Source organism: Henckelia pumila, chromosome 1 (genome assembly GCF_033568475.1).
Source record: "Henckelia pumila isolate YLH828 chromosome 1, ASM3356847v2, whole genome shotgun sequence".
In the NCBI taxonomy this organism is placed as follows: Eukaryota; Viridiplantae; Streptophyta; class Magnoliopsida; order Lamiales; family Gesneriaceae; genus Henckelia; species Henckelia pumila.
The window spans coordinates 109,843,141-109,856,783 of NC_133120.1; the positions used below are offsets into that span (position 1 = coordinate 109,843,141).

The following is a 13,643-nucleotide window of genomic DNA, read 5'->3' on the forward strand; positions in this document are numbered from 1 at the left end:
TATTTCTGTTTCTATGCTAGATAGAGATGGTTATTCTTGCAATTTTGTGAATGAGATTTGCAATATTTACAAGAATGAATGTTTGATTGGAAATGGACAACTTGAAAACGATCTATACAACTTAAAACTAAAAGACCTTCCAATAAATTATGTTGATAAACCGGCAACAACAAACAAAAGGAAAATCGATAGCCAAAACCCGGCAAACCTTTGGCACGCTAGGCTAGGTCATATTTTCTCAAGGAGGATGAACAAGCTAGTGGGAGAGGGCATGTTTGATATGTCTGATATTAACTCTCTACCTACTTGTGAATCCTGCCTAAAAGGAAAAATGACTAAATCTCCTTTTAAGGGGAAACCTGAGCGTAGTCAAAATCTGTTGGATTTGATCTATACAGATGTTTGTGGTCCATTTAGAGTTGGTACTCAATATGGCCACACCTACTTCATTACCTTTACTGATGATTATTCTAGGTATGGGTATTTATATTTAATGAAATATAAGTCTGAAGCATTTGAAAAGTTCAAAGAATTCAAGGCTGAAGTAGAAAACAAGCTAGGTAAAAGTATTAAAGCACTTCGATCGGATCGAGGTGGAGAATACTTGAGTACCGAGTTTTTGGACTATCTAAAAGAGAATGGGATTCTCTCTCAGTGGACTCCTCCTATGACACCACAGCTTAATGGTGTATCTGAGCATCGTAATCGAACTTTGTTGGACATGGTTCGGTCCATGATGAGCTTCACTGAGCTTCCACCTTCGTTTTGGGCTATGCGCTTGAAACGGCGGTATTGTTGTTGAACAACGTCCACACTAAAGCAGTGGACAAAACACCATACGAGTTATGGAATGGCAAAGCTCCTAAGTATTCGTACTTGAGGATTTGGGGATGTCCTGCTTACGTGAAGCGGACAGTGGGAGATAAGTTGGATAGTCGATCCAGCTTATGTTATTTTGTAGGGTATCCGAAGAATCCAATCGGATATTATTTCTATTATCCTGCTGAAACAAAGGTGTTTGTTTCAAGGAATGCCACCTTCTTGGAGAAGGAGTTCTTATTGGATAAGAAAGGCGAGATGATGGAACTCGATGAAATTCGAGAAGAACCCGAAATACAAAATAACGATCCTACACCTCAGGAACCATTGATAGACACGCCTGTACCTAGAAGATCCGAGAGGACTTCTAGACCTCCTATTCGATATGGTCTTCTTCTTGAAGGGGATCAAGATGAACCCGATGTTGGATGTGATCCAAGAAACTTCAAGGAAGCAATTTCTGATGCGGATTCAAATTTATGGCTTGAAGCTATGCAGTCGGAAATAGATTCGATGCATACAAACCAAGTTTGGTCTTTAGTAGATCCTCCCGATGGAATTGTTCCAATAGGGTGTAAATGGATCTACAAGAGAAAGCTTGGGCCTGATGGTAAGGTATTGACCTACAAGGCGCGATTGGTGGCGAAAGGTTATACTCAAAGACAAGGAGTTGACTATGATAAAACCTTTTCACCAGTTGCAATGTTCAAGTCCATAAGAATCCTTATTGCCATAGCTGCTTGGTATGACTATGAGATATGGCAAATGGATGTGAAGACTGCTTTTCTTAATGGAGACATTAAGGAAGAAATCTATATGAAGCAGCCTGAGGGGTTCACATCCATGGGAAGCGAGCATAAGGTATGCAAGCTTCAGAGATCAATTTATGGTCTAAAACAAGCATCAAGAAGTTGGAACCAGAAATTTGATGAAACAATAAAGGATTTTGGTTTCATCAAGAACCCGGAGGAACCATGCGTGTACAAGAAAGTAGTTAAGGATGCTGTGACAATCTTAGTACTTTATGTTGATGACATCCTACTCATTGAGAATGATGTAGGGATGTTGCAGTCAACAAAGATATGGTTATCAGGTAGATTCTCGATGAAGGATTTGGGTGAGGCATCCTATATTCTAGGGATACAGATCTATAGAGATAGATCTAAGAGAATGATAGGACTCACTCAATCAACCTACATCGACACCATATTGAAACGGTTTTCAATGGATGGGTCCAAGAGAGGACATCTACCCATGTGTCATGGAGTTTCTCTATCCAAGTCTATGTGTCCCAAGACGGATGAAGAGATAGAGAAAATGACACATGTACCATATGCGTCAGCCATAGGTAGTATCATGTATGGGATGATATCTACCAGACCGGATGTAGCATTTGCTCTGAGTGTCACGAGCAGATATCAAGCTAATCCCGGTCAAATGCATTGGAAAGTCGTGAAGGACATTCTTAAGTACTTACGAAGGACTAAGAATATGTTCATGGTATATGGAGGAAGAGAACTAAAATTGGAAGGCTATACCGACTCTAGCTTCCAAAGTGACGTGGATGACTCGAAGTCAACCTCTGAATTTGTGTTCATGCTCAATGGCGGTGCTGTCTCTTGGAAGAGTTCCAAGCAGGACACCACAGCGGATTCCACCACTGAGGCAGAATACATTGCAGCATCAGCTGCTGCTAAAGAGGCCGTTTGGATGAGGAATTTCGTCCAAGAGTTGGGCGTCATTCCTGAAGTTGTTGGTCCAGTCCCGGTGTACTGTGACAACACGGGTGCCGTTGCTCAGGCAAAGGAACCAAGGTCTCATCAAAGATCCAAACACGTACTGAGGAAATACCACATCATCCGGGAGATTGTGGAAAGAGGAGACATCACTGTCGAAAGAGTGGCATCTGCAGACAATATCGCTGATCCACTTACTAAGCCCTTGCCAGGACCATTATTTGACAAACATCGCGAAGCAATGGGTCTACGTAGTATGACTAGTTGGCTATAGGGCAAGTGGGAGATTGAAAGAGTGGGTGCCCAGTGAGCCAACTTGTGGCTAAGGGCTTTGATGACTCTTTGTACAAACAATCTTTTGTTTAATATAATTTACACTTTTATTAATGGCAATGACTTTATCTTTCTTCATATTGTTATATTGTGATATACTATTGTTGTTTTGATAAAGACCTTGAATATACTATAGTGTATGTAAGATGTGGTAGAACATGGAGATGTCTATCATGAAACACATCTTATAGTCACTGTATATTCTAAACTGTTCCTAGTCGATTGAGCCGTCCGATAATAAGGATAAGGATCGCTCGAGTTTGAGACTAGCATTTGCGATGCGGAGTACCACGTTTCATTGGTAAGGAACATAGAGATGTTCGAAGCATGCAAATGGATATTCATACGATGAATGATCGAACTACCCTATCCGGACTTTCCAAGTGGTTATCACTTATCGAGTGGATATAGTCCGCGGTTTTGGTTGTACACCATTAGTCCTTACTACTTGAAACATCATTGAGACTCTATATGCTAGTACTGTGCTTTGACTCGTTTACCGACTCTATAGGGGTCATAAGGTGTCGGGATTGGGTACAGTTACAACACATATAGGAGTCGATGCTTTGTTGTCAAGGATTCACCACATACTTGCGAGTGTGGATATCCTATGCGATCTGAGGAGATATTAGTGTGACGAATCTCTGGCCAGAGTACATGATGTGATTTAAGAAATGGTTTCTTAGTAGCACATGCGATGTCACTATTTGATCTTCAAGATGTATTGCATAGTTATCGAATCTCGAGCAACTCTCGATATACCAATGGTTGTTGATTCGATCGGGATATATGGATGAAGGGACCGTACTGTACGCTAACCAAAATCTATTGGTTCTTGTAGGCACTATCAGTGATACCTAGGGAATCATGGGGCGATGTTGCTAGGTGCTCTACCATGATTCGATGGGCAAGTCGGAAATTGTTGTTCCGAGTCACAAGGAGTTGTGAGCCCACGGCTAGCTGTATCCTGAACCATTGAGGGTCACACAGTGTAATGGATTTTTAATCCCCGTTGAGATAGTTAAATTTAAAGAGTTAAATTTAATGAACAAAGAAGTTGGACTTCTTATTTAAGAGTAGAGGAGTAAGATTTCCTAAAATGACATAGGGATGGCCATTTTTGGAAATCACTGAATTCGGATTCATAAAAATTTATCTTGACTTTAAAAGGTGCAGAAATGGTTTCTGTGCACATTGGTGAAATCGATTTATCAATCGGAGTCACGATGAATTTTATATTAATTTCTGAACATGCGGGCTTTGCTTGTCGGGCTTGAACTTATGACTAATGGGCCCTAAGCTGTTAGTGGCCTACATTATAAATAAGTTATTACAGTACAGAAATTACACACAACAAGGTCACAAATTTTCGAAAACCCTAGTGATTTTTCTAAAAGGTGGCCGCCCCCCCCCCCCCCCCGCTCCCTCTGCTTGAGAAAAATCCAGCCTTTGATTTTGAATTACAGTCTGGTTTAACGGATCAAATTCGTTAATCTCTTCGTAGAAACTTCTGATAGATTTTCTAGTGCAATCTATCAGAGGGATTAAATATCCGTTCGTGGACCTGATTGAAGAACAGTTCGTCCATCAGTTCCAGGGATATACAACAAGAGCAGAGAAATCTGTTGGTGTCCAAAATCTCGATTCGAGATTAAAGGTAAAAATTTTATAATTGTTATTTAATTTTTACACACACAATTTAATCGTAAGGTTGATACCCATTATGGAATCATTCCATATAAAATTTTTAAACTTCCGCTGCACCGGGTATCAATCCTAATTGATCTGACCGCCGTTCTACAACACCAAGCGGAAGCTGGTGGGCATGTGACGCCCGGGGCTGAAGAGGCAGGGAGTGATCGCCGGTGCCAAGAGGTTGCACGGACAATGAGCGGCTCCTGGTAGGCTTCTAGGCGGAGGGAGACATGAATGAACCGATCCCGTGCCGGAATGAGAGGGGATTCTGAGACTGTGTAGGTATGGGACTACATAGTTGAGGAGGGCTTAAAAGATTTCATATGTACTGCTCATATCAAGAAGGTGCATCTTCTTTTCGGAAGCTCATCTCATAAGAACTCCAAAGTTAAGCGTGCTTGACTTGGGGCAATTATAGGATGGGTGACCCCCTGAAAAGTTTTTCAGGGTGCGTGTGAGTGAGGAAATAAGCACGCTGAAAAGACCCGTCTTGATACAGTGGGCCATTACACGGGATGTCTCCCGGTCTCGTTTTACCCATCTATTTGGCAAGGGAGTGAGGCATCCCCCACCCACAATACCCTGTCTCGTCACAATCAAATCACCTTGCTCATAAAAATATTTTTCTTTCTTTCTTTGACTTCGACTCAAAATATTTAGCATGCAGTTAAAAAGAATGTCTTTCTTTATAACTTCTTGCTCGACCCAAGGCCAAGCCTTTAAAAGTAAACACGTGTATGCCTTTTCATGAATGAATGCTCAACACAAAATGTGGGTAATGGGTGAGTGAGGGGCTGCCCCTAAGTGTAAACACATTTCTTAACTCTTCATCTCACATTCGAGGCAACAACCCGAGCAATCGCACCAAAAATCCCTTAGCTCTATCACCCCTTAACCAAATGCGACCCCACTCGAACCGACACTTTCCAAACACTCCAAACTAACCATATGACCAGATTTCAACTTCATTTGAAATCCTAAGCAAAAAGACCAAAAACCAAAACCGGACAGCCCACTTTGCCTCAAAATTTCTGCACCGACACCCTAACTTCAAAAATTCATAACTTATTGAATACTTTTTTCCAAAACGGGCCCATTTTATACCTACGCAACCAAAACATCATGAACTAAACCTAGGACCAGCCCATGACCTGCCCAGGTCTTGCCCAGAACCTGCCCTGTCCCGAAACCCAACTGCCCTGTTCAAAGCAAGCACACTCAAACACACAACTACCTTGTGAAAACACCTCCAATCATATATCCTTGCCTCTACCACCCATCCAAACCACCAAACACACCCAAAACCTTCTCTTAGGACTTAACACAAACACCTTGGCAGCCCTCAAATGCACATCAACTCCACAATTCAAAATTTACACGATCATGCTCCAAAATGCAACAATCTCATAAACATTCAATCATGCTCAATGCGCATCATTAAAATGGTTTAACTCACATCAATTTCAGCCCTTTACACCATGTAAATTTCGAAATATAGGCTAGGTTCACTTCTGAAAATTTCAAGAGTGCTAAAGTATGTTAAAACCCATCAAATTCCTCAACACAATGCATCATTCAACTCATATACAACAATGCCCAACCAAATTTCGAAAACCATCAATAACCCTACTGAAAATTTCAAATAATTCGAACCCTTCATGTGAAAAATCATGTGCATTTCGAAATATGTCAAGAAACAAGAAGGAAAAACTATGTAGCCAACTTGTATGCCCAAAGAACAACCTATACTTGCCTTGTCTAGCTTTCACCTTAAAAATCGAAAGCAAGAAGGAGGAAGAGAGCTGGGATTTCGGCCAGCAAGGAGGAGACCTTCCAAGGCGGTGCTCTGGTGGCGGCGGCGGCAGCTGGTTGAAGGGAGGGGGCGGCCGAGAGAGTAAGGGGGAGAGAAGAGAGTGTGAGGCGGTTAGGGCTTGTTTTAGGGCTAGGGTTATAAAAATTGCTTTGTGTTTTTATTTTAAGTGTAAAGGTGTGTACATATATGTGTAGGTATAAGTATTAAAGGTGCTAGTACACTTATAAAAATGCTACACTAGCTTAAAACTTTACCACAACTTTTATGCACCTTTAAAACTCTTAAATTTAAAATCTCAAGTCAAGGTGTTTAAATTAAATTTTTATCAATCCGGGTCTAATAGAATTTTAAATTTTGAAATGTAAATAAATAATCTCAAAAAAAGGATAAAAACGGTCTTTAACACCCAAAAAATTCAAAAAGTCAAACTCTCGGTCCAAACCTCCATTTTTCTTATCTAAAATTCTAAAAATTAAAGTCTTGGAAATTAACCGCCGAATCCTCCATCACCGCATTGCCGGAACCGGGAACCTCTTACTCAAGCATTTTTAAATAAATAACTTAATAAATTGAGCAACTCTAGCTTTAAAAGAAACTAAGCAATTAAATTCAAGACATTAAAAAAAATATAAATATAAATATTGAAAATTAATTTAGGCACTATCTTAGAAATTAAAATCAACACTTTAAATATTTTGATGTCGCAATGATAATTAAGATTTTTAAATAATAAACAGAGCGATTAAAATAATTTAAAAAAACTAGACGAACGTTTAAAAGTAATCTAAATAAATACACGAGCAGAAATAAAAACCTTAAAATGATTTGGACAGATAAAATCTTTTAAATAAAATAAACTAAGCATTAAAATAATTTAAAATAACTAACCACTAAATTTAAGTTATTTAAAATAAATAAATTGGGCAATCAAAAGTATTTAAATAAATAAGCTAAACAGTTAAAATAATTTTAATGAATAAATTAAACAATTAAAATCATTTAAATATGCAAGCTTAAACCTTTAAAATATTTAAAGCAATTTAAATTGGACAATAAAATCATTTGGACAGATAAATTTAAACAATTAAAAATATTAATTAAATAGCTATTAAAATAATCATTTGAATAAATAATAAAAATATTCATTAACACATAATTCAAATAAAGAATTTAAATCAATTAAACTTAAAAATAATAATCCTAATATTTATTAAATTAATTCATGCGATTTAGTAGATTGGATTTTAGGTGTCACATAAACATAAACATTTACATTAACATAATAATCTGTAAACCACGCGCATTACACAAATCATATATGATAAACTCTTATGAAAAAATGTTTGCGGGGTTGAATTGAGACTCATGATTATTAGTCAAACATACAATCCATCAACTCAAATATCTATTTAATTTTATCTTATTTGTATATATTTCACACCTGATTTTACAAACAAGTAAATTAAAATATTATTAATTTAATGTGAGTGTATACATTAATACATATATATGATTCTGATTTCCATGTATAAATGTTATTTACCAAAAACATTTACAAGAAATGGCATTTACGTAATTTATTTTAATTCCGAGGGTAAAATGTAAATGGTCTCCCCTCCTCTAATTTAACCCGAAGGCGGAAGCCACACAGTCCTCGTTCCTGCTCACTCTATATAGTGAATGTAAAACCCACGGCGGAGCCTCCGACGCCGCCGCGAGAGAGAAATCAACATTCTGAACGATGTGTCCCACGAAGAACAAACACAAACACCACCAACACAGCCACCGCTCTTCCACCTCTTCCGTCGCTTCAACTGCCGGCGACACTGATGATTGGAGAGAAGGGACGATCAACGGTGGATCCTTGAAACATGTCGATCTCCACAGGGGATCCAACGGATGGGCATCGCCTCCAGGGGATGTTTTCTCCGTCCGTGGACCTAATTATTTCGCGAAGAAATTCAAAGTTCCGGCCGGAGAGTGGCTGCTGAATCCGGCTGGAGTTGATTGGCTCCGTTCCAACGCGAAACTCGATCACGTTCTGGCGCGACCCGATAACCGCGTTATGAACGGGTTGCGCGGCTCGAGTAATCATGAAAAGTCAAAAACCTTCATCATCGCTATAAATCTCCAAGTACCAGGCCGTGAGCATCACTCCGCGGTTTTTTATTTCGCTACGAAAGTGGATGAGACGATAAACTCTCATCCGTTGCTGTATCAATTCATCAATGGGTCGGACGCATTTCGCAACAGCAGGTTCAAGATCGTGAACAAAATTGTGAAAGGACCGTGGATTGTAAAAACTGCTGTCGGGAATTATTCGGCGTGTTTGCTGGGCAAGGCTTTGAATTGCTACTATCATAGGGGACCAAACTATTTGGAAATCGACGTTGATATTGGCAGCTCGACTATTGCTACGGCCATTTTACGGCTTGCGTTGGGATGCGTAACGGCAGTGACGGTTGATATGGGTTTTCTGGTAGAGTCGCAGACGGAGGAGGAGTTGCCGGAGAGGTTGTTTGGTGCGGTGAGGATATGCCAAATGGAGATGAGTTCTGCTACGTTTGTTGATAGCGTCACTCCCACGAGTAAGGTTCTGCCAATGAGCAGTGGTGGTGAAAGTGAAAATGATGATAACAATGAATAATGATTAGACTTTTTTTCCAATTTTAAAGGCTAGTTTCTGAAATTCATAATTATGGTGAAGAAAATCATGAAATCCCTTTAACAAATGGGAATTGGGAATTGTAGATAGTAGCCATAAGCCACTGTTGGAATTAATCAACCATTTCTTGCCTCTTTTCATTTCTTATTCGTTATTGTTCTATATTTTTTTCTACCAAAATTCCAGTCTTTATAAAATCACCTATACATTATGAGGCTACATCAGCTGAGTTATGGCTGTTTTTGGGTCGCATGTGTTTTATGTGTCAAGTTATTTAATTTATTTGCAATTCAATGGTTGATGTATTTAAACGCTTTAAAGAACAGGATCCAAGAAAGTGCTTCAGTACAAAGTTATTGACTTGAGAAAACGCTGGCATTTTGTCGTGACCTTGAGATCTACAGTGTTTATTTATTATGTCATTGGTGATTTCACCTTGTTTATTGTGCATTTCATCCATGCTTGAAATATGCTTTTGTTTTGATAAAAATGGAGCTCTCCAATCTCCATACTCATTCTCAGTCATGCCTTTCTGGGTCAAAAATGTTTGGCAAGTTTGGCTGTGCTGTTCTCTTACTATTTGTGATGACGACCAGATTTACCTTGTGTTTCTCCCTTTTAACAAAAAAAGTTTAATATTACAGAGAATTTGTTATTTGGAATAATTAATATGTACTGCGGGGAAACTTTTCATTTTACCTTTGTATATGGTTTGATGTATCTAACTTCAAAGTCAATGATTGGATATTTATTTGTTTGTGTTGTGATTTGGCTGTAAAGAAGTTTACTTTGGATTCTTCTTTCTTGAGCTGTGAACAGTTGCGTCTTCTTCTTCTTGTTTGGTAATGCATTGTGACAGATATCGAATTGAATGATTGCAATTCTTTCTTCTTTTTTTTTCATTATTATTGTTACTACTTAATTATTGCATTTTTGGGTTGTCGTTTTGTTATGCGCTCCTTTCAAAATTCCATTTTGGTGAGCCAGGATTTCATAGAGGAGATGAAATTAAGCTTTTTAAAAAAAGAAAAAAGAAATATCATATATAAAAATCGATAAATGTGAATAGAACATTAAAAACAGAGAGATGGCCATCTCTTTCCGACCCATTTGGCTCTACCATTAAACTTGAGCATCCTCAAAAGTCTACGCATGTATTCATTTTAGCGTGTGCCTATTGCACAAAACGCATTTGAATGCGTGGGTATTTTTTTATTGTGTACTTTGCATGTGTTTCTATTGGTTTGTGATGTTTTGCCACACGTTGATTATGATTCAATGAATGGACAAAAGTTAACTCGATTCGAACTTATTAGTGCGAATCTGCGACGAGAATCCAAGTTCAAATTTGTTTGAGTTGGCATCCAATTAAACTTTTGGTGGTTCTTATTTTTTGTTTTCCACGTGGTGACAGGCAAGTGATAGGTCCCATGATAACTCATAAAGCTGTTGATTGTACGAATCTGTACTTTAATGTCTTGTCTAGCTGGAGGGTGCATGTTATGATGACGTGAAGGTTCCTCTGAATTCAATGTGTACGTTTTTGTTGGGTTGTTTTTGCGGACCTAGTAGTGTTCAATGCAGGCACCACTTGCTCCCAAGGGTACGTGCTATGCCATACATTCAGCGGGTGCTAAATGGTAGATGCTACATCGGGTGAAAATCATCATCATGGTGATTGGATTGGCCGAGGCATTGTACCGCTAGCCAAAGTTTTACGCCGGAGACTGCAATTGAACCCAGGTGTGATCATGTGTTGTCTGGAAAACTAACTTGAAGAGAAAACTAACGTGCCCATAAAATGTTGAATTTTGACTTTAGACTTTAGACTTTAGAGTATTAAGAAAGCAACATGTTAGAGATGGGACATGAAATTTCAAACAGAATTTGAAGAGAAATCTAGCTTCTCCCTATGACCTTACACGCATAAAATAGAGAAGCTGATGCTATTGCTACCGGTACGTTTTGTCACGCTTCTTTTATTTTAAAATTTTGGTGTGAAAGTAAAAACATAAATACCACAATTTCCAACTCGAACTTCTGCTCTCATGCTAAATTTTCATGCTTTATACTTAGCTGCATCCACCTGGGCCAAATCCCAAGTTCCCCCCAGCAACATCATACACTACCTCCAGTGTAGTCTGCTGAGTGTTTCCAAATATCCCAACATCAGTGGCAGCGTTGTTTGCTGCGAAAGCAAGGCACGCGGTAGATGAGCTAGTGGCGATAAGTATCCCCTGGGGAGATAAATCAACCTTCACATTGCCACCAAAGGTGAAAGCTACCTTTGGAATAGTCAGCGTGCTGAAATTGCTGAGATCATAGCAAGTGTCAAATATTGAAAAGGCTGGTGCTCTAGGATACGTTGCCATAAGCTGCTGGAACGTGGACCTCATCGAGCTGTAAGCTTCTGGTGGCAGTCGTGTTATGACTGTCCCTGAGTCTATGATTGTTCCTGCAGTTTTGAAAACCGATTGGCTGATAGGTAACTCCAGACCCCCAACGGTAATAGCGATTATGTCGATGAAATAATGTGATGCCTCCTTGGAGAGATCAATGGGGGTGAATTTTACATTCCCTGAGGCTCCATTTTTGCCTAGTGTCAAGTGCCCTGTGGAACCTGAAATTGATGGGATACAGTAAGAGAAATATTTGCCATATTTTTGTGCCGTTTGGGAGACTATCGATAAAGGGTTTCTTCCTAAGCCTATTATTCCTGCTGTAGCACCAAATAAGCCTTGGTTGTCTTGGCCACAGCCAAAGAGGAAATCTGGAATGACATCAGCTGACGATAGGGTCAGTTTATCTTTGCTCAAGTATCCAACCGAGATGGACTTATCAACGTATTGTATCGCGTACACACATGTAGAGCCGGAAAGGCAGCCAGGGACGTGTCCAGTGGCGGAGAAAAGCTGAGAACACTGAGGCGAATCGCAAGATATATTCGAGTATGAGCTCGACCCAGAAGGGTCGAAGATGGGATCTACTTGTTTGTAGCATGATTGTACGCAGGGCTGACACTGAGTCCATGTCAGGTCACTGCCCGTGTCGAAGCTGAGGGTTAAGGTTTTTGCTGGAGTCCCAAGGCTGACCATCACTACATAGTTCCCCGTGCTGAAGCTTCCGCCAGGTTTTGCAGGAAGGTTAACTTTTGCCTCGTCGACTTTGTTCGTGCTTGGTTTCGGAGAGAGTCGAGCTTGGATCGAATCTACCCGGTATTGGTCTTGGGAAAAAACTTCACTGAGGGATGGTGTGGACATGGCAGCCATGGTAGCCTTGTCTCGACCTCCTCGTCGTCGAAAACATAGACCATGCCGGTGAAAGACTTTCATCGTTGATACTCTGTTGTTGGAACCTAGTTCATGCATGTTACGACCAATTTAAGTTTCATTTTATATTAAAGCTCTAAACAATTGTAATATTGCCCTCTTAACAAAGAGAACAAGATCAATGTATATATTTGCATGAGCCATGAGATTTATAACATGCATCATAATCTCAATCATGACAAACAAACACAAATGAAGAAAATATACGTAACCTTTGGTGTGATCAGTGCATACAGAAGCTGGTAAGAGAGAGCTTAAGTGAAATATGTGAAAATTGATTTCAGTAGCAGCTGGTGTCCCTTCTGAAGCATGGATTCCGCTAAAAAAACATATGAAAATGATAAACATAGAGGAAAATTTAGTAGTGAGAGTAGCCATTAATGGGACTACTTGTGATGAATAATAGCCCAATTTGTTGCAACGAGATAGCATTAGTTATCAGCTCTCATCATATTTATACGAAAAATTTCAAGAATTCACGTCATCACAACTATTGTTAGCGTATATTTTGGGCTTGTTTTGATTCCAATTTTGATAATTAAAAGAACAAAACTACAAACATTCGAACACCGAAGACGAGAAAAAATTTTCCCTCAAATTATATGGACTGCCCAAGTTTTACGGCATTGGCATATCAATACGTCGTCTTTTTGGGACTATTCATATATTCCAAGTCTTTTTCTTATTTCCAAAACTTTCATCTAACACGTTTTACTCTAATACATATTTAATCTTATAGACTATGCTTAAATTTTCAATATTTAGTTATTGTTAAAAAAAAATCATCTTGCTATATATTATGTTACGAATCGATGCAATAATATTGAGATATTACCTTTATTATATATATATATTATTAATTAAAATTAAACCTATTATATTATTCAGTTTTTACATTGAAGCTTTTTCATAACTTGGAAAATATAATTTAATTATGTAGTTTATAAATATCTTATCTCTCATCATTAAAATTTCAAAAATCGATAACTCTAATTTAAAAATCATCTTTTTTTATTCATTTTTTCGAATTAATATACACCTCGCGTGTGCATTAGTAATGAAGTAATCCGACCATCTAAGAGAGAAAATCTGAAAAACCCTCTTTTTTTTCATCATATGAGAGAAAAATACTAGATCTAACTAATTAATAAATAATAATCAACCAGTCAACGTTTTTCCATTGACGGTGACCGTGTCTAATTTTTCTTATCCAACAATTTATTCCCTTATTCTGTTGATTTTCGAGGAAATTC

At 38.6% G+C, this 13,643-nt stretch overlaps 2 protein-coding genes across 2 annotated transcripts; one reads left to right on the forward strand and one right to left on the reverse strand.

The window, feature by feature from the left end:
• The first annotated feature begins 7,985 nt into the window (after positions 1 to 7,985).
• LOC140889346 (protein ENHANCED DISEASE RESISTANCE 2-like) lies at positions 7,986 to 9,059 on the forward strand. Its single transcript, XM_073297066.1, has one exon. The coding sequence runs from the start codon at positions 8,138 to 8,140 to the stop codon at positions 9,041 to 9,043; it is 906 nt and encodes a 301-aa protein (XP_073153167.1). The 5' UTR covers positions 7,986 to 8,137; the 3' UTR covers positions 9,044 to 9,059.
• A 2,073-nt stretch (positions 9,060 to 11,132) lies between these two features.
• Positions 11,133 to 12,848, reverse strand: LOC140889338 (aspartyl protease family protein At5g10770-like). The gene is made up of 2 exons (XM_073297057.1): positions 12,603 to 12,848; positions 11,133 to 12,416 (listed from the first exon to the last, which is right to left on the reverse strand). Exons 1-2 carry the CDS (start codon positions 12,820 to 12,822, stop codon positions 11,134 to 11,136), a joined length of 1,503 nt encoding a protein of 500 aa, XP_073153158.1. The 5' UTR covers positions 12,823 to 12,848; the 3' UTR covers position 11,133.
• Between the last annotated feature and the right edge of the window lie 795 nt (positions 12,849 to 13,643).

What these genes read in the sequence shown, in the direction of transcription:
- LOC140889346 (XM_073297066.1), top strand. Translation starts at nt 8,138, where the DNA reads ATGTGTCCCACGAAGAACAAACACAAACACCACCAACACAGCCACCGC.
- LOC140889338 (XM_073297057.1), bottom strand. Translation starts at nt 12,822, where the DNA reads ATGCTATCTCGTTGCAACAAATTGGGCTATTATTCATCACAAGTAGTC. An exon ending in ATGCACTGATCACACCAAAG is followed by an intron (nt 12,417 to 12,602) that starts GTTACGTATATT and finishes TGCATGAACTAG; the next exon opens with GTTCCAACAACAGAGTATCA.